Source organism: Ambystoma mexicanum, chromosome 11, assembly GCF_040938575.1.
Source record: "Ambystoma mexicanum isolate Mex_15411 chromosome 11, UKY_AmexF1_1, whole genome shotgun sequence".
In the NCBI taxonomy this organism is placed as follows: domain Eukaryota; kingdom Metazoa; phylum Chordata; class Amphibia; order Caudata; family Ambystomatidae; genus Ambystoma; species Ambystoma mexicanum.
Genome location: NC_090934.1, coordinates 802,928,457 through 802,954,675, shown reverse-complemented (window position 1 = coordinate 802,954,675; position 26,219 = coordinate 802,928,457). Strand labels below are relative to the sequence as shown.

Here is a 26,219-nt window from a genome sequence, read left to right as displayed (position 1 = left end):
TTCTGACCCTTCTCCTGTATCAGCGGCCACTTCCACAGTTTCCTTTTAGCGGGTTCCCTCGCCGACCTCTGGTCTTGGTGCTAAGCCAGCTCCTCCTCCATTTTCAGGATCTTTATGCTCTCCTCGTAGGTGGTATCCCGATGCTGTCTCCCTTCCCATGAAAACAGCAGACCAAAGGGGAAGGTCAAGGCATAAAATAAGCAGTGTTGCTTAGCAATTTTCTATGTAATTCTGTGGGTTTGCTAATTAAATTGACACTTGTGTAGCAAAGCTAGCTATTTGAATTACCCTGATCAATTAAAGCACAGCTCACCCTGCATTCTTCTCTTGCCCTCAGGACGATCCTCACTCCTTTCTCTATTAACTGCAAGTTCAAATGGGCTAATGGAGAGGGAGTGGAGCGGTAATCATCGCCTCCACTCTACTATCATTACAAAATGCCAAATCCCATTACTACAAGGTAGAAGGCCTTGCATAGAAAACATCACATTTCCCCTAAAAAATAGATGGGAGGCGGGTTGGGTATGGATATTTAATAAAGAGGGTGATGTGTGAGGGTTGCGGGGGGTCTCCCCCTGCATTACAAATACCGACCTTGCAGTAAAATAAATGTTATTTTTAGGTAGATCCCTCCACTCTTAAGTGTCAAAGGCCTGTATGGGAGTGCTAGGAAAGATTTATTTTTCTTTGAAATAATTGCAAAGCAGAAGTAAGTGAGATTACAATTTTATTAAGCTATGTCCTGTCTGGCAAAGACCAATATGTGTTAACTTTATTTTTGTTAAGACAGTCGTGCAATTCCATTCTTAAAAATATGAGTTGTTACACAGTGTATAATTACAGTATTGCTACTGTAAAATACTGCATTGTCTCCATGCTTTAGTTTAGGTTAGTGAACCTAAATCTCATAGTGTCAACTCTATCCATTTTGTTGGGGAAGATGCATCATATTGACAAGCAAACACTTTTGAAAATACACCTGATCACAGGGCCAAATGGTTTTGATGGCAAACCCAGTTTTGTGACCTGCTGGTTGCAAGCATCTGACCTGATCCCATACTTCTTGACTTTGTGTCTTATCACCCTGTCGCTTTATACCAGCTGCCCCGAAAGTGAGATGGACTCGCACTACAATATTTCACCTAATTTTCCCAGTTCTCTGCCTGCTATGCTATCCAATCTGCTTAGTTTCTTACTTACTTTCCTCTTACATATTGAATGCACAAATCTAACTAGATGTTTACGCAAAGTAGTGACCAATAGTTCCATTCAGTCTATACATCTACAGATGTACTGCAATACCATACATGGTTAGTCTCCAGAGCTCGCTTTGCTTTGATTGCATTATGTATTAGCACATGCGGAAGAGTGCTAGCCAAACTGTTTTCAGAGCCTTTTTATAATATCTATTTGTGTCCATTCAAGCATCTAACATTTTACATTGTACAGACACTCATCTAGGGCTCAGAAAGTCTACTTGCCCACATGCACAGTCCAGTAGATTTAATGAAGGGTGAGTACCATTTGTAAAATGAATGTTTTATGCATGGATGGCCTCTGCTCTGTGTGGCAGCAGTGTGCCAAACATAAGCTGGGTTTGTGGTGACATGCACCATTTTACAGAAAGAAAATTTACATTTTTTTTGCCATCAGTTACCATGTGTCGAGTGCATTTCTCTTTAAGTATGTAAACTAAGTAATTCGACCTCCAAGTCTAGCAGAATTTTAAAGAATTTGCAAGGCTTGACTCATCTCACCAATGTCTTTCTTCAAAAGTACACTAAAATGCTGTATTTGTGTTCATTGTATATCTTTTGTGCAAATAGCATCCAGTGATATTAAAAATATGAGTACAATGTTGCTAATCAAATGGATTTGTTTTCTAATCAAGAACATTTTAATAATCAAACTCTGCTAATCAATTTTTTTAAACTAATTTATGCCTTGGAAGGTCCATTTATATTTTACCTGGGTTTTTACCAGGGTCTTAACCACCCATCAACCTCCTCTTGACCAAGTTCGACTTTGTCAGGTCTTGGTATAATTTGGATCTCCGATCCATTGCTCTTAATCGGGTTGCCCTGATGGTGGCTAGTAGTATTTGCTTCTTTTTGCCCATATTGCTGAAAGGCCACCACCACGTCCTGTGGTCTGGCTCCCAGGGTTCCCTTCCGGACACCCAATTGTCCATTTCCAGCAGATTCCAGCAGATCTGCAAAGATCTGCTTCGTAGTCTCTTGTAGGTCCTTGTCTGACACACCATCTGATAGGCCTTTTATTCTTATGTTGGACCATTTTGAACGATTCTCATGGTCCTCGCTCTGCAATTCCAAGTTCTGCGTATCTCTTGCGAGCTGTTCTACCAAGGCGTCCATCTTCCTATAGTCCTCGGACAAGTCTTGTAGCACATTTTCCACCACATCAGTCCTTTTCCCCCCGGGCCGCAATGTTGTTTTTCACCTCTCGGAGGAATTGGGTAAGCTGCGTTCTAATAATGTTTAATTGTGATTGAAGCGTTTCGGTGATTTTCTCGCTGAAGTCCTGAAAGCACTGCTGGAAGTCCCCTTTAGTTATCCCTTGATCCCCTGGGGGAGGACTTCCCATGTGTCATATCTGTTAATCATGAGAGAAACCTGCTTTTATGTCACAATGCAGAAAGCTGTTGCATGATGATGATTTCTATACAGTTCTAACTCTTTGCACATGTTGGCTGGATGTCATGTACCTTTTACTCTCTTGCAAAGGAGAAAAATCATTTTTACTCCCTTGAAAACACATTTACTCAGAGTTTAGAAATGGGGAGTAAACTACTGCCACCTCAAAATCTTATCTGGAGCACTGTGTGTAAAAGCTCAGATGTTTCATGGCTTCTCTAGTGTAATCTGTCGATGTCATGATCAATAAATTGCCTCCTTTGTCAGCAGCTTTTTTTTTATTGAGATTTATTTATTGGCATTTCTAATTTGCGGAACAAACACACTGTGCTCATGTTACAGCTACTTTTTAACTCCCAACCATGTGGGAGGGTTAGCAAAGAAAATCGAACAGAGTAGTCACAAAACTTTGAAAACAACATGTACAGAAGCATCAGCCAATGTATGCACTCGTACACAGCATCAGAGGTCGGGAAAAAAGCAGGAGGGGGTTACTAAGTCCGCACAAATCAACATCCATGGTATTGCCATCTAGGAGCATTCAAGCAGTCCCAAGGCCTGCAGTCTAGCCGGGCATGTAAAGTCTCTATCATGAGTCCACGCGAATGCAAAGAACTCTCCCCACCTCCGGAAGAAAGCCTGCATTCTCAGAGAAGTAAACCACCTTCTCCAATGCCACCACCCCCCACATATGCGACAGTCATCCACAGCTGGGGTCCTCGGATCTTCAGAAAGATGCTATTGTAGCCTTTGCTATGAGAAGCATAGTGTGAACCACAGAGATGTTGAGACCTTGTCTGAGGCTTACTTGCCCCTTGAACGCCCCAGAAGACAGGCCACTGTGTCTAGTGTCAGAGATGCTCCCACAATGCATTTGAGTGTGTGCACTGTATCAGATCAGTACTGTGTTATTTTGGGGCATCTCCACCAGACATGCATGTAAGTACCTGTGCCTCCACAGCCCCTCCAGCACATACCAGTACCCCCACCCTTCCCCATGTCATATCTTATCGGGTGTGACATACCCTCTAGCCAGAATCTGAACCATCTTTCTGCGTATTGGATACTCCTAGTGGCCTTTTTTAAGTCCTCGCCACACCTTCTTGCATCCCTCTGGTGGGATTGCGAACCCTAGTTCATCAGGCAAGCATAAAGGCTAGACACAAGTCCCCTAGGGGGCGTAGGGGAAAAAAAACAATTTTTGAAACGCTATGAGCATCATGGTGGCCCCCCACGATTCAAAAGACCAGATCTGGCCATCCACAAACATGTGCAAGGCAACCCCCACGCACCCCCCCTTTTCAGATGGCAAACCCAACCCCATCGAAGGAGGGGAGAAAACTAGGCTTGAAGTGGATTGGGTACGTGGGGAAGTGAATGAAGACGGCCCCAGGCCCCTTACCCCAGAGTCCCTGACCTGCATAATTGCCCTTGTGGCTGGTAGGTCATATACACTCAACGGTCTAACCACTTTAGGCAGCTACGGGATGTAGCAAAGTGGTTTACCTGCCACTTCCTCCTCCAGCCGGCACCGCCCCTTAGTCATGAAGGGATTAACCCAGTCCTGCATGACCCTGAACTGAGCTACATGGTAATATCTGCGCACATCTGGTAGAGCCAAGTCCTCCCCTCCTCTCCCTGGGTCTATAGAGAGTAGTCCTACAGATTCTGGCCTTTTCCCCCCCTTCCAGACATACACCATAATCTCCCGCTGCAACTGTGCCAAGGTGCTGGCCAGGATAGCGACCGGGAGAGCCTGAAAATGCTATAGCAACCTTGGCAGAATGTTCAGTTTAATAGCCGAGACTCTCCCAAACCACGAAATAGCTTTCATCCCCCACCATCGCAGGTCTGTCTTGATGGCATCAAACAGGGAAGGGTAATTGGCACAGTATGGATCTGTCATGCGCCTTGCGCACTCTCCATCCTGGCGCTTATGGCAGAGATGGCGACTGCTCCGCCATTAAGTGGTGCCGTCCAACCTTTCTCTTTCCTACGTTATCGGTCTAGCTTTTTTCCCTTTCATTGTCTTGCTTCCATTCTTAAGCCCCGCCTCTGGTCCACTCAGCGCGTTACAACCCATCGCATATTGCCCCGGGTGTCTGTGCTCTCCCTATTTAGGATCCGTTCCTGAATCTTTTCTCCTTCTCCTTTAGCCAGCCTCCTGTCTCCTGTTTCTTTCCATCACTTGGTTTTCTTTCTCCCACCGCCTGTTCCTTCTGCTCTCTCGGATTTCTGTCTGCCGCCGCCCACTTCTGCAGGCTTCGGCGTTCCTTCTTTTCTCCCGCTCCTTACCGCTTCCTCTCATTCCTTCTCCTCCTTGGTTACTTTCGTTTTGATGCGGTAACCATCTTTTCTGCCTTTTTGGGTTGTTCTCAGTTTATCTCTTGATTTTCACATACGCCCCTCTGTGTGTGCTCTTCTGTCACTCTTACCTGCTGCCTCTTCTGTTTCTTCGCTCTCCGTCTTTCTTTTCTTCTTTCCTGTGAATGGTTGGGTTCCTCCTTGGAGTCGCCATCCCTGCAGACTTCCATCTGCCACAGAAGTCACCGTTGTACCTGCAAAGATTAATGTAAAGAGAGACTTACCATCTGGCTCTCCTGATACCATATCCTTTGTTCAACGAACCATACCACAGTCATCCGTTCCACAGATTGCCATTCTGGAACATCCCTATGCCCAGGTTAAGACTGCTGACAAGAGAGGTTTTTTTAAGCACCCGCTTTTTTCCTCTCGGAGGGGGGTCCCCTGTATCCATGTCCCTCTAGGGAGGCAGGGTGGCTTCCGTCCGAGGTCGGCCATATCTCTTCTGACGAAAAAAAAACACCGAAGAAGAAGGGGCGCAAGAAGAAGTCATCTTCCGAAGATTCAGGTGAGGAGTCTTCATTACCCTTTCTATGGTCCGTTGTGCCAATGAGGCAAAAAAACACCTAAAGAAGGCATTCTGTTTGGCTCCTGTGTTACGGCAGCCGGATCAGGGGCGACCGTTTATCATCGAGACGGACGCCTCAGCCAAGGCCTTTGGCGCAGCCTTACTTCAAGACCATGGTGGCACTGAACACCCTGTAGCCGACCTTTCTAAAACTTTGACGGCCAGCCAAATCCACTACTCTGTAATCGAGAAAGAATTACTAGCCATGAAGGCGGCCTCTGAAGAATGGCATCACCTGTTACAAGGAGCATCCTACCCTTTTGAACTGAGGACCGATCATAAGAATTTAAAGGTGATCCAACGTATGGAATGTATAAATTCACGACAAGCCCGTTGGGCCCATTTCTTTTCACAATACAACTTCATCCTGACCTACTTACCTGGGTCTAAAAACGTACTGGCCGGTGCCATCTCAAGAATACCCTCTCCTGGTATCTCTAACAAGAAATGTCCAAATCTCATTTCGTCCCAAAAGGTTTGTTGGTACTGTATCCTCTTTTTTGGAAGAAGTACGAAAAGGTTCCATGACACATCTAGCTCTGCCTTGCATCAAGCCTCCGCATATTCTACACAAGGGCTGTACTTCATCGACCACCGTCTATTTTTACCTGATCAAAAGACCTGCATGAGAGCTCTAAAATGGTGTCACGACGATCCAGTGGCGGGGCATAGGGGAACATCCAATACAACCAACCTCCTTAAGAGGCAGTTTTGGTGGCCTAGCATGATGCAAGAGGCAGCTGCTTACGTCACGTCCTGCCCAGTCTGTAACAGGGCCAGGTATAACCCACAGAAGCCTGTAGGCCTTCTTCAACAAGAACCCCCGCCTGACAGACCCTGGAGCATTATCTCTACGGACTTCATTGTTGACTTACCCCCCTCTGAGGGGTGTCCTTGCATAATGGTAACCGTGGATTGTTTTACTAAGATGGCTCATTTTTCCCCCCTACCAGGTCCCCCTACAGCTGCGGAAATGGCTTCTGACTTTACTAAGGACATCTTTCGTCTGCATGGTTTACCTACGAATATTATATCCGACCGGGGTACACAGCACGTTTCACGCTTTTGGAAGACTCTATGCGAGAACTTTGGTATTGAGAGGGCTATGTCTTCTGGTTTTCACCCGCAGACCAATGGTCAGACCGAACGGACTAATGCTTCCTTAGAGCAATATTTACGATGTTTTGTCAACACTCTTAACAGGACAACTAGGTTTCTTTACTGTATATTAGTCCGTTCTTTTGTTCTTATGGTTTTCATCCCAGCTTCATTCCTGAGTTACACCTGCCATCTTCTGTTATACCGTCTGTTGATGCCATTCTCTTCAACATTTCCGAAGCCCATAAGATCGCCTCGGACAGTTTACGGGCAAGTCAGGTACGTTATTGCCATCAAAAAAATCCTCACCGTATTCCTTCCCCCAGATGGACCAAAGGCACTAAGGTTTGGTTATCTACTAGATATTTACCTCGTTGGTTGCACCCCTCAAAACTTACCCCGAGGTATTTATACTTGGGTTTTCCAGTAGCCCAGTTAAAGGGAGCCACCTGCTTCAGGAAATCGAGTCTCCGCCCCGCAGGATGTGTGCAATACCTCACTTTTACTTAGATTCACCTTGAACCCAGAAACCTGGAGAGTCCAGGTGCTCTGGTACTGAGGTCTCTTCCCTTTAGAGCGTCACAACGTCATCTGCAAAGAGGGCAATTTTGTGTGTCCTGCGAAACCATCCCATTGAAGAGAATCTGATGGAGTTCCATAAGGCTACCAGAGAACTTCTTAAAAAAGAATGTTGGCCCATCCAGGCCGGGGACCCTCCCAACACTCGGTGATGAGATCGCCTGTAGTATTTCCTCGAGGAGGTCCCGCTGCTCCTCCAACAGCTTAGGCATGAGACACAAATCGTAAGAATGCTCGTATTGAAGCTAGGTCTGGCTGATCAAAAGTGTACAACGTTTTCTAGAATGCATCAAACTCCCAGAACATTTCCTTTACTGCTCCCAGAGCCTTTTACCTGACCCATCAAGGATTCCAGCAATCCTACCCCAGCTGGCCATCTGCTTAAACTTCCATGCCAGTATTTTCCAGGCTTTATTACCCTCTTCAAAGTATTTTTGATCGTAGGTTTTGCCCTCGATCTCTCAAACATATTGACCTGCATCCGTGCTTCCTGTAAAGCATGGAAGGCCTTGTGGGAGCCTGTTTCCTGGAGTCTATTTCTCTACCTGTAGTTCCTGAGTAAGCGAGGAGCCCTCCTCCCTCCTTAGCATATTGAGCACCACAGACTTTGAGATGAAAACACCCCTTATGTACGGTTTGAACCATCCCACGGGACTTCCTCCGGGACGTGCCTCCCTGGGTTATTCTGGAAGATCTCCTTTATTGCTAAACTAACCTTATTTCGTACAACTGGATCATGCAGTAAAACCTGATTGAGCTTCCAGCATCTATGCCCGGCTTCTCCGGGCGGAAGCGACAAACTGCGGCATGGTCCTCGAAATCGATGGGGCCTATGACAGTGTTGCCCACCCTGGAGATTCGCCCCTACCCCACCCAGAGGTAATCTATTCTGGAGTACATGCAATGGGCCATTCGTCAACCAATTGTGTGTCAGCAATCTGCTTAAGATCATTAAAGGGGCGTACAGTTCCCCAGTAATCCCTCGTATGGGATTGCACACCGACTCCAAAGGGGACATGGGCCGGTATACCCTTTCTTTAGCAGTCCCGCAGACGCTGTATAACAGCGCCTGGCTGCATCACGCTATTGCATCGTTCAAGGCTGCGGGCGCAAGTAGAAGCTCACCAGCTTCAATCGTGCTTTCTGGGAGCAGTCACCCAAAGCCAATAGACACCACCTCAACTCACCGCCTCTGTATGGGACACGTTCAATTTCCTCAGTTTCACAATAAATCTGAGTTGTTTAAATGGTGTTCGTTTAATTCAGTCATTTGGTGCACACATGCAAAAAATATATATTCTGTACTACATTGCCTACTGATGGCTCTAAAATGGAGGCAACTGCCATTTTTTAACCCAGCTGGTTCCTCTGACTGCCATGTAAGTAGCGACAGCAGGCCCACCTGCTGTTCAATGGAACACTGAAACACTCTTGGGGTCAGCCCCTATGGGTTGTTCATAAAATCAATCATCCACTTTAATAGTTTTGCACCAATTGTTTTTATGTTTTTATAGGTGATATACGTAGTCGAACTTTGAATTGACAACTTAATTCAAATCCAACATTTTTTTCTAGAGTTCAATGAGCTGTAATTCTGCAATTTTAGCCTCCAGTTACACACCAAATTACTGCCACTACATGGACATGTTTCGATCCAACAAGGATCCTCTTCAGGTGGCGTAACGAATCTCTCGCATTCCTGCTCCTGTCTGCATGTAACGCATTACAAGTGTACCGGGAGAAACAATTGGGATACAAAAGGAAGATGTAAAACTATTTGTGTGCTTTTGCTTTTTGAAGTTAAGTATCCTCCGACTGCCATCACAAGGGCTCTGCAGGCAGAGTTGCAGACGTTCTAGTAGCACTCCTCCAGCATAGCCTACCTGCACGCTGCAAATCCTTTTCCCCCACACTATTTGTTTAAAGCGGTATATTTCTAACATGCAGATGTTTTATTGCAACTATTTCTCCTGGCGACTCTTGGCTCCTCTTATTTGTAAATAATTGGCCGTTTAGCTACATTTCAAAGCACCCATTTTCTTCTCAGTTTATTTTTGCTGTTAAGTAAACTTTTTAAAACTGAATTGTCATGGTGTCTGATGTGCAAAGAACAAGTTAATCTTTTTTGTGGTACTGAATGTTATGCACATTATGCAACAGCAGTTTGCACAGATCTCAAGTTGGCCTATGCCAGGTATGAAATAGCCACTCCTGGCTTTTGCACTCGCATCATAGGGAATTCTGATAGACTAGGACTTTCAGTTATTTGTACAGGAATACAAAATGGCAAAGGCCTTATTGTTTGAAAAACAAGATTGTGACTGAAGTAGTGATGCTAGGTAAAACAAAAGTCAACTGTGTTTTGTCCGTGTTAATAGCTTTAGAATTTTCAGATTGAACAGTCATTTTGCATGTATATTATTTGTTGCCCAGCAGTAAAATAATGTACTTATGTCAAATATGAAGTTCGTCCTATGGTGCCAGATAACCCATGCATTCAACTCTTAAGCTGTCAATAAAATGAAGTAAGCAGTGACTTTCAATTTTTTTTAAAAAAATGATTTGTACCGTTTTTTACCTTGATACAGCGCTTTGGCATATAGCGCTATAGAAATAAAAATACATTAAAATGAAATCAAAGTGCAAAAACAAGTTTTTCAATACCCTTCATAAAAACGTGTACACTTTTATGGCTTAGCTGAGCGAATCCTCAGCCTTAGATAGACCAGTTTTATTTAATATATTGACCATCCCATAAATATACAAGGGCCAAGAACAGTCCCTAAAACGGTATTCAGTAGCAATGGCTTCAAAGAAAGTTAATCTGTTATGATTTAAATAAAAATAACAAACGATTGTGTTGCACAAATCTACACAGTGATTAAGTCTAACTTTATCCTGATCATTTCATGGTCTTTATTATACTGAAGTCCTGACAGTTTCCTACTTGACGCTCCCGAGATCCACATACCTTTTTTATAAGATTTAGTAACACACACATACAGCCCATAACCCAAATTCATTAATCATTTGAGTTGAAATCTGTTTGACTCCTTCTAGAGGACCAATTCTAAGCCCAATCTAGAATTTGGAAAGCCAAAACTGCGTTGTAAAATGTTTCTGTGATTGAGGTTAATCATTTTGTGCCATACTAAAGCCTTTTTGCATTGCTATACGTATGGTATTACTGGTGTAGTTCATGGTACTAACATGATCTGCAGTCTAAGGGGATTCGCTAAAACCCATCTGGAGTTGAAACACCAATCTGGCCATCCTCCCTGAACTGTTGGCATATTAAATCCAACACCCTCAACGGCTCAAAGAAAGTTTAACCTTTGGTTATTTCCTGTGATGGAGAAAACTCTATACCAAAAGTAGAAATTGGATTATCAAGTGAGTTAACTACAAACCAACTTATTGAACGGCATCTTTCAACCCATTCTAGTGAGAAGATACCAAAAGAGGAGAAATCCTTAAAGAGGAGTAGGTAATACGTAATTTGTAATGACCTTTCAAAAAATAGCAACTAGATTAGAAAATGTTACTTAAAAAAAAAAGTAACATTATGGAAAAGAATCAGCATATAGCAAAGCACATTTTAGATGTTGAATGGGGGTGCTAGTGGGGGTGCTGGCAGTCACAATTTATCTCCTTATATGCTTTAGAGAAGACTAGCTAGATGTTGAAACTTCGAGGCAGCATTGAACGTAGAGTAAAATCGAAACGCTCTTCCCGTTTAGGAATTGTGGGAGCGATATAATCACAAAATACACTAACATTTCTTTGCCATGCGTTACAAATCTCTAGACTTATCCATCAGTCCACCTGTACCATTACAATTAGACTTGCATGGTAAGGCGTCCGTTTAAAACTGTAAACAGTGAGCCCAATGGCTAAAATGAGCTGAACATTGGTAAATGATCCGTAGAAAACAAATCCATACTCTTTGACAAAACCGTTACATGGAACTCAACCATGCAGACAATTATCTGTTTTGTGTAGTACTTCACAAAGTAAAACTAGAACCCCTTAGAGATCCCAACAAAAATGATATCGCCAAAAAGAAAGCAGCAATGAATGTATAGTTACACCAATAAGGGCACAAATGTTGGCCTGGAAAGTATTCGTTTTCAGTTGATATATATAAAGAATGATCACGATTGCACAGTAAAGCTAGGTGTGGTTACGCTTGAGAACCTTAACACCAAAAGCTCAGTCTGTTCACATGCTGTGTTGCAAAGCATTTCATGTTGTGTAGGTCACCATGGATTATTATTATTTACATGTGTTCTTCCTTTTGTGATTTTTACATTTTTTCTTTTTTCCATTTAGATTTTTAGTCTTGATCTTGGAGGCATTTCAACTATTGTCTTAAATGGGTATGATGCAGTTAAGGAATGCCTTGTACATCAAAGTGATGTTTTTGCAGACAGGCCCTCTCTACCTTTATTCGAAAAGCTGACGAAAATGGGAGGTATGTTACATGGTTCACCTTCAATTACTAGCTTGTGCAATTTTAAATAATTTGAAACCCTTTCAAATGGTCTTTATATCTTATATCGATCTTTGTCTGTGACGTAAATGCATATAGACTGCTAAATGCATGCCATCCATTAACTGACCAAATAATTACAGATTGTTATGCCAAATCATGTGGGTAAAATCAACATATTTAATTTTGAACATGCATTGGCAAAGCCAGTAGTTTTGACTTTTGATTAGGCACTTTATCCGCATTTGTCAGGTGTTTTCATCCTATGCTCAGCTACTTGCACCTTTTGTGAGATTGCCACATATCCCCAAGCACTTGCTTCATCACGAGGGATTGACTTCAAATGTCTAGGTACACACACCATTGGCATGCATTTCCCTGAAATGACCAGGCACTCAAAACATTGTGTATATGTTTGCTCTGTGGTGGTGCATGCAGTGCATGTGTGTGTAGGCAGTGTGTGTTTGTGAGTGTGTGTGTGTGTGTGTGTGTGTGGGAGAGTGCAGCCAATGTGTGTGTGTGTGTGTTAGAGGGTGTTTGGTGGACAGTGTGTGTGCGGGGGGCAGTACTTGTGTGTGGTGGGTGCAGTGTGTTTGGGGGCAGTGTTTTTGTGGGTTATGTTCTTATAGGGGCATGGTGCCTAGTGTTGGGGAAGTATGTGTCTGGGGAGGGTCAGTGGTATGTGTGTATGTGGGGGCAGCAGATTGTGAGTGAGGGGGCAGTATGTGGGTTTTGGAGCATTGTGTGGTAGCAGTTCAGTGTGGGGGAACTTGTGGTAGCTGTGTGTTTGGACAGAAATTGTGTGGGGGGAGTGTGATGAATTGGTTTCTGCCCTGCAGAAGTGCGAGAATGAGCAGAGGCTAAAGTGTACAATCAGCCCTTACACTGCTACAAACCCGGAGGCAACACAATCCTAAAGGTAAAACAAGTTAATTTGCCTTTTGTGGTAATGTGGTTCAAGGGAATGCTATGCTTTTAAGAGTGGTGTGAATGTGATGCAGTAGCGATCCAAACCGCAAACCATAACACTCCAAAATAAAGGCAACGTCCAATCAAGGTTCCAGAAAGGTAGATACACTTTATTAAAGTGCACCGTCTGCAAAATAACTAAACGGAAAAACTCTACACAAAATCCACCCCTGAGGACAGAGCAGAGAATAAGAAAAGATAGTACAATGCAGCACTCTGCGTAATGAATCAGGGGTAGTAAGGCAAGGTTAAAACACAATCATCTTTAAAAGGGATATGTTTCTTGGATGGAAAAAGGGGAAATAGTGACCTAACCAGTCCCTAGGGGATAGTTAGTAGTCAATAGTGAATTTCTGCAGTTCTTGGCGGTTCAACAGCGTCAAACTAGGTTTTTGAGCTGTTGTGCAAGCAGGTCGAGGACAGTGCGTCATAGTTGATCCAAGTGTAGAGCAGGTGTCGAGCCGGGTCGAATACGGGAGCTCAGGAGTTTGAAGGCGGCACTTAAACGATGCAGGTTGGAATGTGCCAGTGTCGGTTCGAGTTCAAACCAGTTCGAGACTGGTGTAACTGCTGTGAGAAACCAAAGGGTGTCTCACTTGCTAGTCTCTGGGGATCTCTCAGGTGGCCAGGGCACGGCCATCGCCTTTGAATCCAGACCCTGGGGGTGGACCAGTGCAGGAGAATCACCTGCGCGGGGGGGGGGGTCTTCGGGGAGTGGGGGTGAGGCATCCGATGGTGAGATGTGGTATCCACCCCCCCCCTTTCCTGTAGCCATACCCCCTTTCTACACAAACACTGTGCTGGTAGAAGAGGGCGACTGACGGTAAAAAGGCTAATACTTACATATCTCATTGGACATGTCCCGCTAATCGGGTGAGGCAAGGTTAATCACATACATCTGATATCCATTAGCTCTCCCCCCAGGGATAAAAGGCAGAACATAGAGGCACACTCTGAGCAAGGTGGGACTCAAGAAGGAGCAGATTTTCTGGGCCAAAGGCGAACCCACTGTAGCAGGACGACCGATCGAGGGACTAGAGAAAAGGGTAGAGAAAACCTGAAGTTCCTTGCAGGAGGTTGTTGCCTCCGGGAAACCATGAAGAAGACGAGGTGAAAGCCAAATCGCAGACTTGAAGAAGCCTGCATTGTGTTTCAAGGACGCCAGTGACCCTCCCGGGTGAACGACAGAGTTGGGGAGGTAAGGCCAAGCCTGTGGTGTTACAACATTGACTTGTGAATCAAAGCCGCAGAAACAAGAAAGGAATGCACACAACCGATGAGTTGGTGAGAGACATGAAAGGCTGGTTTGTTTCAGGGAAAGATTGAAGTCGCAACAGTGTAGCTCACAATTGAAGGTTGCGCACATGTTGATCAGATGCGAAAGAAGGCAAACCAGTGATGACCTTTCAATTTGCTGATAACTGTGAAGCCAGTGACATAGAGTAGCAGAATGGTCTGGCAAAAGGAAGTAGCCTACTCGAAAGTATCAGAGAAATGTTTGATGTCTTGTTATAAATTGGCAAAGTGTATGAAATGCGAAAAGGCCAAGATTAACCCAGGCGAAAGGGGAAGTGAAAAGGTGAATGCTTTAAGAGAAAGATTTATTTGAACTTTTGTGGTTGTGGTATGGAACTACCAAGACCAAGAGACACTGGGACAAATAACCTTAAGGGAGAGCAGAAGTGAAAGTCAAAGTGGTCCTGCAGAGGTGTATATTAAAAGCCTTGCACATTCAAAAGTCTTCGACATTAGAGAAAGGTCCGAGCCCGACTGATGGAGACCTGGACTATGAAATAAGTTGAGGGAAGGGAACCCTTAACGAATGTGAATAAAGCTTGGGGAAGGGAGCCCCTGCAAGTGTTGTGATTGCAAGGTCCGAGTCCAGCTGAGGGAGATCTGTGTTGAATCGGGTACTTTTTGGTTGAAAGGTCCGAGCCCGACTCAGTGAGACCTACGTGAACTGTTGATGCCTTGAGAGATCCGAGCCCGACAGAGGGAGACCTATGTAACTTTTGTTGAACTGTGAAAGAACTTGTGAAATGCCGGAATAAGTGACTTTAATGTGAATGGAGGCCAAGCGGGTCTCGACCCACGGTTTGAACTGCCTTACTCCTACGTCCCGTCCTCTTTCCTCCATACTTATGGGACATCTCTCTGTCCTGTGGGACGGGACCCGAGCACTTTGTAAGAAGCATCCCAAAATGTTTTTTTTCAAAAATGTCCTTCCTCTCTTTCCTGCGCGGGGGCCGGCACGCAGCCGTAACCCCGCCCACCTTGGCTCCGCCCCGCGCATCGCCCATCAGTCCTTTTCTCCGCTCGTTCGGGACTGGACGCACTTGCATCCTTGTAAGATTTTCTTCCCTTTTTCCTCTCTGGCTCTCGCTAGCGATCGTCTACTACTCTATCTGTCGTTCAAACTAGACTTTCCAGATTGTTCATTGTGTCACTGTCGCTTTGCGAGGGCCGAACCCCATCCTCTTTGTTTAGAGTGTTTGGGTCTGGATCACTGTTGGTACTCCTGTTTTTACTGCGACTCCCTTTCGGTCCGGGCACTTCAACGTCGGTTGGATCGGTGGGAGGAGGTGTTCTGACAAACTCCTCCTTCACATTTTCCGGCGTTCATCGACGAGAAGAAAAAATGTCTGGTAAGTTCTTTACTTTTCAGAACACCCCGGCCGGGAGGAGCATTGATCGCTCTGTCACCGGGGTTCGCCCTGATTTGCCCGTTGGGCCTAATAATTGTACCAGAGTTTTCTCCGAGGGTCTCTGTAAGGGGCCTGTGGATACCGGAGCACGCTCCGAGGCCCCTCCTTTGGGGGCTGTTTGTAGGCCCTGTTCTACTGAATCGTGGGATACCGGAGCTCGCTCTGAGGCCTCTGTCGGCTTCCCTCAAAAATAAGACCGCAGTGCACCCCGAGACCTTGGTGGGGCTTGCTGTCACCGAACAGATGTTCGAGGCCCGCGCAGATACGGCTGTCACCGGACGTGGGACTGAGGTCCCTCTTTCAGAGGCTAGAGCTACCAACATTTCTGAGAGGCCTGACAAGGCCTTACTGGTGAAGGCTGTTTCTCACCTTTACCGCTCTTGCGGTGACATCAGATCTGTTGAGGGGGCAAAGAAGGAAAGTTCTTCTTTTACCGGCAGTGCCGAGGTCCTTCCTGGGAAGGCTAATTTGGCGGTTGGTATGTCGCAGAAACATTCCAGGCCTCATAGTACCGGCTCTGCCGATTGTTCTTTATGTTAAGGCTCAAGTTAAGACCCCTGATGCATCGACAGGGATCCCTGCCTCACTTACTCACGTGCCACAGTTCCCCTCAGGCAATGACAAAATGCCGCCCGTTCCTGCCACGACCGCGGTGGCCATTTTGGGTGCTATCGGCCTCAGGTGTAGGGCTTGGTTCCTTGGGTGAATATAGAGTCCCTTGTGCACATCCTTATCGGCCAGTTTATGATTGGAACGCCCGGATGCCTCTTCTGCACAATGTTTTGTTGCCTGCGGGGTCGGCACCTTTGATTTATGTGGATACGTCGGTGGAGGGGCCAGCGTGGCACCCTTCCCCGTTACGTCTCTGGACTTGTCCACCTCATTAGAGGCCTCCTCAGGTTCCAAAACAGTCCCCAGAGGTCGCCTTTTTCTGTAAATTTCAAACGCTCATGCGTGCCGACCCCATGAGGGAGTATTTCAAAGGGCTTTTTAGGGAGGTATGTCTGCCGGTGGCTCCGGCTCCACCCGTTCCTCCAGTGGTTCTGCCGGCGCCTCCCTTGCCTACGGTGCCTTCCCAGACTCTTCCGCCTTTGCCCCCTTTGTCCTCCATGGACAAGGCAGCACCCGACACGGCTCAGCAGGATCCTGACTGTCGGATGACGCGCAAGGCGATCAGGACAACAAGGACCTGCCCCGCTCTTAGAGCTTTTCATGACCGGGTACTGGATATGATGTGCTTCTTAAATGTTCCAGTGCTAAAGGCACCTGCTCCGCAGGAGGGCGTGCTTTCTGGGGCGTTCACCCTGTCTCCTTTGGAGCGTACCGGCCTGTTCTTGCAGAAGTTCTGGCCAAGGTCCGCAGGGTCTGGGAAAAGCCACACTCTGGACTTTTCGTCAATAAGAAAATTGACGCGAGATGCAGGCTACATTCTTCGGAAGAGGTGGCCCTGTCGTCTTGTCTGCCCCCTCCCCCCCATACTCCACAGTGGTGGCTGCGGCCACTTTGCAGTCCAGGCCTGCAGCTTCTTCTTCCACAACGGCTACTTAGGTTCTGGGAAAGGAGGACAAGCTCCGGGAGGAAAATCTTTGCCAACTCGGCCTTGCAGCTCAGGCAGGCCAATGCCGAACTGGTGTTAGCGGGGGCTAATCATCACGTAGACACCTCGGCTTGGGGCCTTATGCTGGGAGTTGATACCTCACGGCAGGCGTGGCTGCATGCCACTAAATTTTCAAAAGAAGTGCAGGACAAGGTGTTGGACTTACCATTTGATAAGGAGCTCTTTCACTCTACAACTGATGTAGAGCTCACCAAGACGAAAGATAGCACTCAGACAGCTAAGTCCTCGTCGGTCCTTGTTAAGACCCCTTTCAAAACACAGAGACTGTTGTCCCAAAGCCGACCCTTCTCTGGCTTTAGGGGCTTCCTCGACCGGAAGTCTCGTAGAGTGGATACCCCTTCGGGGAATAACCGCCGTAGGCAACAACGGACTCGGTTTTTCTCCTGCTCCTCACCCTCTTCCTCAGGTTCAGGTGGCAACACCACTGAAAAACCTGCTAAATGAGGGTCCTCCGCGCTCACACGAGACCCCGCTGGGAGGACGCATTGCGTCTCATTGGGAGGCGTGGCAGACCATCACCGAAGACAGATGGGTCTTGTCAGTCGCTCGGGCGGGCTTCTGCTTACCCCTACCCCCTGCCTCAACCTTCAACCCTCCTTTTCAGCTGTTGGACTCGCCCTCCCTTCTGGACCTCAGAGGTGTGGAACCCGTTCCCCTCAGGGAACGAGGGGAGGGCTTCTACTCTCGGCTGTTTATGGTGCCCAAACCCAACCAGGCTGGCCTGCACACCATCCTAGACCTTTCCCAGTTCAATCTTTTCTTACCCCAAGAGAAATTCAAGATGATCACGCCCAGCCAGATACGGTCCTCCTTGCAGATGGGCGATTGGCTCAGCATGGTGGATCTTCAGGATGCGTACATGCATATTCTGATTTGGAATCCACACAGGATATATCTCTGTTTCTCTTTGGGAGAGGAGCACTTCCAGTTTCGAGTGCTTCCTTTTTACCTCAGCTCGGCACCGCGTGTCTTCACGAAGATGTCGGTGATTGCGGCCTATCTTCGTCTGCAGGGTATCCATGTGTATCCGTATTTGGACGACTGGCTCTTATGCAGCCCTTGTCCATTGGAAGCAGCGGGCAATGTTCAATCTCTCCTTCAGCTCCTGTTCCATCTTGGGCTGTCGGTGAACGGGTGGAAATCTTCCATGACGGTCTCGCAGGAATTGATTTTCCTGGGTTTTCGCTGGAACACGATCGACTGTAGAGTGTACCTGACCGGGGACAGGATGGTGGATCTGTTAGCCACGTGTCAGATGTTTGTGCAGTTGGAGAGCATGTCGGCCTGGTGGTTCCAGAGGCTTCTGGGCCTCCTGGCCTCGTGCGTGTTGGCTCTTCCTCGTCTCAAGATGAGACGGACCCTAATGGCTCTCCGGAGTTCTTGGCGTCAGGCTGTGGACCCAGATTCCAAGCTGATAATGATTCCGGCTTCCATGAGAGTGGACCTGAAATGGTGGTTAGCTCTCAGCAACCTGTCGGTAGGTGCGGGGTTTCAGGACCCAGCCCCTATGGTGGCGATCACGATGGACTCCTCCCTCCTGGGGTGGGGTGCGACGTTAGATCTTCTTCAGGTCTCGGATCTCTGGTCGCCTCAGGACAAGCTCCTCCACCTAAATCATTTAGAGCTTCTGGCGATCTTCCTAGCGCACAGGGCGTTCAGAACGATCATAGCCAACAAGGTGGTCCGCATAGGTATAGACAATGTGGTGTCGATGTATTACATCAACAAGCAAGGGGGAACCAAGTCCCCCCTCCTCCTGGACCTGTCCATCCAGATTTGGGAGTGGGCCTTGCTTCATGGTGTTTGGCTACTTGCAGTGCACATCCCGGCCCAGCTAAATGTCACAGCGGATGCCCTCAGCCGGCGGACAGTCAGCTACAAGTGGGAGTTGAAGGCGGAGGTCCTCTCTTGGACTTTCTCACGCTGGGGCCCACCAGAGGTGGACCTCTTTGCTGCGGCGGTAAGCGAGAAGCTTCCTCAGTATGCCTCCAGAAGGGGGTTCGGAGCCTCCTCTCTGGGGAATGCTCTCGAGATTCCATGGCACAACATGAGAGCTTACGCCTTCCCGCCTCTGCCTCTAGTCCATCGGGCAATTTGGAAGCTGAAGAATTCAGTGAATTGTTCCCTTCTACTCATAGCCCCGTGGTGGCCGGCCAGGTTTTGGTTCTCAGAACTTCAACACCTGTCGATGAGTCCGCCGATCGGGTTACCAGTGACCCCCGACATTCTTCATAAGGGTGGAACAGCAGATGTGGCACCCCTCCCCACAATCGCTCAGCTTGGCGGCATGATGCCTGAGTTCAAGTCTTTAGAACATCTTAACTTGTCCGTGGATAAAATGCGTATTATCCAGGCGGCCAGGAAACCCTCGACTAGATCCCAATACAGAAGTAAATGGCTCAGGTTCTGTCATTGGTGTTTGGAAAAGCAGTTGGACCCAAGGGAGGTTACGATTGACATGGTGCTGTCCTTCGTATCCTTCCTAGCAGAGTCGGGTGTTCACTTTCTGTCATGCAGAACTTACCTTTCAGCGGTCTCCACTTATCTTTCTACGGACCAATGTTCTTACTCTCTGTGTAATCTAGTGGTTAAGAGGCATTTGGCAGGCTTGACACGCCTCTACCCTCCAGTTCGTAGTCCGCACCCGCATGTGGGATCTAAATGTAGTCCTGACAGCCTTCTGCCATAAGCCTTTCGAACCCATGGCCACGGTGGACCTCAAGTACTTATCCTGGAAAGTGTCCTTTTTGGTCGCCGTTATGTTAGCAAGGCGGGTGAGTGAGCTCCAGGCCTTGTCGGTGGAGCATCCCTTCTTGGTCTTTCACAAGGATAAGTTAGTCCTATGGACGAATCCTGCTTTCCTGCCGAAGGTGGTAACTGAATTCCATCTGAATCAGTCGATATCCCTGCCGGTCTTTTTTCCGAACCCTACCTCAGAGGCAGAAAGGCTTCTACATTGTCTCGATGTCAGAAGGGCTCTTAAGTTCTGTCTGGACAGAACTTCCGAGCTTGGGTGTTCTCAACTATTTGTGAGTTTTGGTAACCCTCAGGGTAAGCAGGCCTCTAAGGCGACTATTTCTCGGTGGATCGCCGCCTGCATTACGGAGTCGTTCACCGTCCAAGGGCTGAAACCTCCTAAGGGTATTCATGCACACCTGGTGCGGGGCAAGGCAGCCGCGGTTGCTTTTCAGAAATATTTTCCCTGGGAGTCCATCGCTAGGGCAGCTACTTGGGCCTCCCCATCTGCTTTTTGTAAGCATTATTGTCTTGACATGAGCTCAAGAGCTGATGCTCAGTTTGGTCAGACTGTGCTGAAGAACCTTTTCCAGTAAGGGGTATTTCCATCCACCCGTAGTTCCTGTTAGGAGTGCTTGGGAATCTCCCATAAGTATGGAGGAAAGAGGACGGGACGTAGGAGTATAACCAGGTTACTCACCGTAGTGACCACGTTACTCCTAGTCCATAGTCACCTTTCCCCCATACGCCTGCCCGCCGTCCCCTCTAATAAGGTTCCTCTGTTATTGCTAATAGGTCTCTGACCTGGCAATAGAAAAGGACTGATGGGCGATGCGTGGGGTGGAGCCAGGTTGGGCGGGGTTACGGCCGCGTGCCGGGCCCCGCGCAAGAAAGAGAGGAAGGACACATTTTTGAAAAAAACATTTTTTGGATGCTTTTTACAAAGTGCTCGGGTCCCGTCCCACAGGACGGAGAGATGTCCCATAATTATGGAGGAAAGGGGACTATGGACTAATGGACTAGGAGTAAGGTGGTCAGTACGGTGAGTAACCTGGTTATTTTTTGATAACTTGAGCCAGAGTGTGTCATTCTGTTTACAGGGCTGCTTTACTCCATGCTGTCCAACATGGCGAGGAGAGCTGACTCGGCCACCTTGATCCTTTGTTAAAACACTGATTTTCCTTTGTATACATATTACCCATTACACCTTTTTTGTATAAAAGATAGGGCAGGCTTTAGGTTTTGTTAGCATAGGTCATTTTGATTTGACAAAGACGGAGTAGGACTTTGTTTTCTTTATTATTTGATGTTAGTCTACTCCCATCATTGCTGCAGGGAAAAGCAGGAGTTTTTTCAACCCCAAGAATTTAATAAAGGTTTTGAAACTTGTAACTCTTGTGTCAGTGTCATACTTGTGATACCATGCCTCCCTTAAACTGCTGATTAGGATTGATGAGTGACGCTCCAGCAGTTCACGTCGAGGTTCAGCATGAGTTTGAAGCAGTGACCTCAATATTCCAGTATGTGGTTTGGTGAGGCAGCAGTTTGAGGTTGAGCGTGTTCAAATCGTTTGCTAACAGCCTGGAGGAATTCTGAGTGATGTCCTAGCGGTTCAGATCGAGAGCCGGGAAGGAGCAGTTGATTTCAGCTGGGCTGTGACGCACAGTAGTTCCCTTATATTTGGTACATAAAGTTTGAATGTGTGTCCTGGCTGGGAAGCCTCCGTAATTCCTTAAGGATGGGGGAGATGTGTTCAAATGTCTGGGCTCCTGTTGTGAGGCAGGCAGCGGCATGTTAAATGGCCCTAAGGGGTGTGATATCAGGTGTGTGGCTGGAATATCAGTGAGAAGGCCATTCTCTCCATCAAGGTTGATTGCCAGGTGCAGACCATGGTTCTGAAACAGAGGAAAGGTTTCCTATTCCGGAGCAATGCTAGAATGTTTTTGTTGAAATCTGTCCGGAAGTAGAAATTGCTGTCAATTAACCTGAGGGATTTGACACATATTGCTAGGCAATACAACAACATAACACCCAGAAGGCCACACCGGTAGGCGGAAGCCAGCCACTTGCAGAGAAGGCCACGGAGAAAAGGCCTGTTCTGCGCCTGCGCCCCTCAGTGCAGCCAAAGCCTTGGAGAGGGCAGGAGCCCCTCCCCAGCCAACATTCACGAACATCGCTCTGTTCGCCTTCCTCTACACCATCACCGTCAGGAGATGAGTCCCCCTCGACCTGCATATTACATCTGATGCCCCAACCTTTTACAGCAGAATCTCCCTCCAACTCACTTGCTTTAAGGTGAGCTACGCTATAAGCTTTTGCCCAGAATCACGATCAGCTGTTAGGCATTGCGCCTGAAACATGCCTGAATCCAAAATGGCCGACGCCATATGCAGCATGAAAACGAGGCCCCTGAGTTGTTGATAGGCAATACAACAACATAACACCCAGAAGGCCACCACGGTAGACTGAAGCCAGCCACTTGCAGAGAAGGCCACGGAGCAAAGGCCTGTTCTGCGCCTGTTACACTCTGGTACGTGTACCTGTTTTACATCTACCCATCACAAGGTACGTCCACTGATGAATTGGGGTGCGTGCATTCAGGCCCAATCACGGCCACGTTATCTCAGACGTATGTATCCACTCACCGACTACTGAACTGCCATGCCCAATGAGTGAAGGCGCCCTGCCGCTGCCCAAATATTGCAGCATTGTTCTGCTCTGTTTAAAAGCGTCCTGCCGCTGCCCAAATATTGCTGCATTGTTGTGTTTGAAAGCGCCCTGCCCCTGCCCAATATTGTTGCATTATTCTTCCTGAAAGCGCCCTACTGCTGCCCAAATATTGCTGCATTGTTCTGTTTGAAAGCGCCCTTCCCCTGCCCAATATTGTTGCATTATTCTTCCTGAAAGCGCCCTACTGCTGCCCAAATATTGCTGCATTGTTTTGTTTGAAGGCGCCCTGCCGCTGCCCAAATATTGCTGCATTGTTCTGTTTGAAAGCGCCCAGCCGCTGCCCAAATATTGCTGCCTTGTTCTGTTTGAAAGCGCCCTGCCGCTGCCCAAATATTTATGCATGTCCTGATTGAAAGCGCCCTGCCACCCACCTCCCGTAATTCACTGCATTGTTCCCTAGGACATACCATGCAGTACACAAGCAAGATCCTCCACAAATGTCTCAATTACCACCAGCCCCTCGCCACATTAGTCTGTGCCATGGCGCGGTATGCGAGCAGTGTGTCTGGTGAGGGGCTGAGAGGACATACTGCTATTCAACTTCCCTGTATTGGACTCATTTGGATTTGTTTGGACCTGTTTGCTCGCCAGTCCACTTTCTACTCCATTGAAACTCCCACTCCATCCTTCATCTACACCGTGCATGCGCGGATAGCTGCGTGAGCAGTGTGCGAGCAGTGTGTCTGGAGTACACGAGATGCGAGAAGCGAGAAGCAGCCAGTCCCCTTCACCAGGAGGTAAGAAAACTAAAGCCAAATCACCAAGCACTTTACTTATAATTGATAAACTTGCCTGCAGATATTCTGTAGACAACCTGTAGCGGAATTATTGTAGGCAATTGACTTATGAGCAGGGAGTACCTATATATTTTCATCGCAGTTCACTTAGTGTTATCTGATCCGCGTATCCAGATCCTCAGCAGACTCTCTACACTTGCCTTTGTAAGTGAAGCACCCCGGCGGCCAGTGGAGCCGTGAACTGAGGGGCGAGTAGTACTCTAGTACTCTAGTATTCTAGCAGTCTTTCAGAGAATTAGGGAAGGATGGCCCCACTCTCTCCGAGCATTGACCAGCGCCCAACGATAGAAGCAGATTTAGGAAAACACCACCTAAGGAACAGCAGACCAGTGACCGAGGACCCGTCCGGAAGAGGTAAGACTTACGCATTAACCACCGATCTGAACTCACTGAAATAGACACGTTCCTGGCCCTGGACGTGCCCCAGAACATCTATTAGCACCTCCTCCCGATCAGAGTGGTAAGTTCACTCTCTTCGAGGGGGGCACGGGTTCTAGCGGGGCCACGCTAAAATCCATGTCAGATCAATCAAAGACAGTCATTAGACTGGATCAGCCTACACTGCCTCACACCTCGGCCCCCAGCCCGTCTACCGACATGGCGAGTGGCACCCCACCTGAGGCTGTCGGAGGACGGACTCGGCGGGGGGCCTGACAGGGTGGGGGGGGGGATTTGAGCCTATCGAGGCAATGGAGGAGTGCATGAAGAGGCCATACTCCCCTCTCAGTATGGGTGCATCTGACCTGTCAAGGACCCTCCAAAACACCAGCCTCTCTACGGCACACATGACAACAGTGCAGATCCATAGTGGACCGCATTTAATATCTCGTAGTTTGTCACTGAAAGCCACCTTAGACCCTTCGATAAGGATCGACTCTACAGACTCAGGGGCTGAAGAAGAATCCGCAATACAGGACTCATTGAATTTAGAAGATGTTTTCAGAGCCCATGCAGACAGACAGGAAGATAGTCACGCCACCACAGTCATCCCGGAAATCGATCGAGAGCCTTTAAAGATTTCCTCTGCGACGGTGTCCAACCGTCCACTTTTAAACTCGACTTCACCTGTTCTGCCGCCTAATGAAAAAATTAAAACAAAAAATAGCAGACACGGCGAGCCCTAACGTAAAGAGAACTAAGTCAAAAGTCAACCTGAAATTAACAGTCAATAGCAAACAAAATCTACATGGACAAATCATCGTAAGGGGGGGGCAACAAACCCTCTTGAGGGAACAACTGTCTGTCAACGCCGCTGATCTCATCCTCCCTAAAAGAACACTTCATCAAGCAACACAAAAGGAAATTTGACCGAGACACAGAACTGTCAGATGCGGAGATTCTGGAGGCGATCCAAGAGACTCCCCCAGTGAACAAATCACGCAAAACAGACTTAACTGGGAGCACATTTCTTCCTAGCCAAGAAACTCCATCTGCCAATGTCCAAGCCCAAATTAAGTCCCCGGAAATTGGGTCCCTGGATAAGCAAATCATTGCAAACACTGGGAAACCTTTGCCAAAACAACCCTGAGCAATAAACACTTTAGAACTTAATGTCGAACACGAAGAAGATCGCGCGCCACCTCGCCCAAGTTCGGGAAAAAATGCCCTAACCAGAGCTAGTGCCACGACAACCACCCCAGCCAAGTCAGCAAAAGACCAGTGAAGCCGACTGGCTTGGACGAAACCACATATTCAGGGTGGGGGGGGGGGAGACCAAGGGAAACCAGTGGGCCAATCCATAGAGTTCTGTGATCTTCAGTTAACAGAGACACTGGTCAGTGCAGGACAAGAGTTCATTATCTCACCGGAGTCAATACTCTTGGATCGTCACCAACCACATCTTGGGATATCTTCCACGCATACTCCAGTTAAAAATAGACAACTTAGTGAAATTCCATCGTCAATCCAAAAGCACTCCCCCCAGCAAAAAAATGCACTTACTTTCACTCATGTCAGCAGTAACAATTGCATTATCCCCTTTTGGAAAACTTTGAGGCAATCGATGACTCTTTTAAAAAGCAATACTACAATGATTGCGATGACTTCTAAATTGACCTTCGTCGAAGGATACATAACAGTTCTCGAAACAAAAACCATTAAGCATCATAGCTTGCTTGAATCGAAAATTGCTACACTTGAAACCAACACACGGCCATCCGTGTCAAAACTTCCCTCCTCGACAAGGCGGTCACCAACAACTGATGCACAAGATAAACAACAGACCAACAAAAAACAGTGCCAGAGGAACTGACCAAGAGAGGCTAATGAAGTGAAACAAAGTCGACACATGCCCTTCCCCTCCAATTGTGGCACAACAATTCTCTATCCAAAACAGCAACTATGGGTGAAAGTCTTAATAAGTCAAGCATTCCATCCAAAATTCTCTTCAAGCTTGATCGTTCACCCCAATTGATAGAGGAATTCCTGTCTACCAGCGAACTGATGAACTTGTCTCAACGCTGGAAGTCCTCTGAGGCTCTCATAAATACACCGGACAAACTGAACCATAATGACAATGAGTGCCCCTCTCCCTCTGCCCTTCAATCCCCTGCACGGCAAGACCCAAACTTGACTCGTACTGATGAATATCCTACATCACTCCAACAAAGCCATTCCTCAAGTGAGGCCAGAGGAGTAAACTCTGAAAAAATGACTAAGCAAATTCGCTCACCGATACAAACTGGGGTATTTGCCAAAACAGCTGACCATAGCAAGCCCCAACCACTACCTAAACACCTGCTCAACACAATAGTAATCGACAAAGAAAAGTCAACCCTGAACATGATTGATTGAGAAACAGAAAGAAACCACATTTTCAAGCTTGAACAAATTTCAAGTAAAGAGGGCTACATAGTATTGAACAGAAAAACCGTCCTAAAAATTCTGAGTAATGTAACCACTCTCTGACA

At 47.2% G+C, this 26,219-nt stretch overlaps 1 protein-coding gene across 1 annotated transcript in view; it reads left to right on the top strand.

Annotated features, from left to right (window-relative positions):
• Window positions 1-26,219, top strand: part of CYP2R1 (cytochrome P450 family 2 subfamily R member 1) — a 662,101-nt gene that overhangs the window by 16,562 nt on the left and 619,320 nt on the right. Inside the window, exon 2 of the mRNA XM_069623737.1 lies at window positions 11,596-11,737. Coding sequence (XP_069479838.1) covers window positions 11,596-11,737 — 142 coding nt within the window. The remainder of the gene's footprint in view (window positions 1-11,595; window positions 11,738-26,219) is intronic.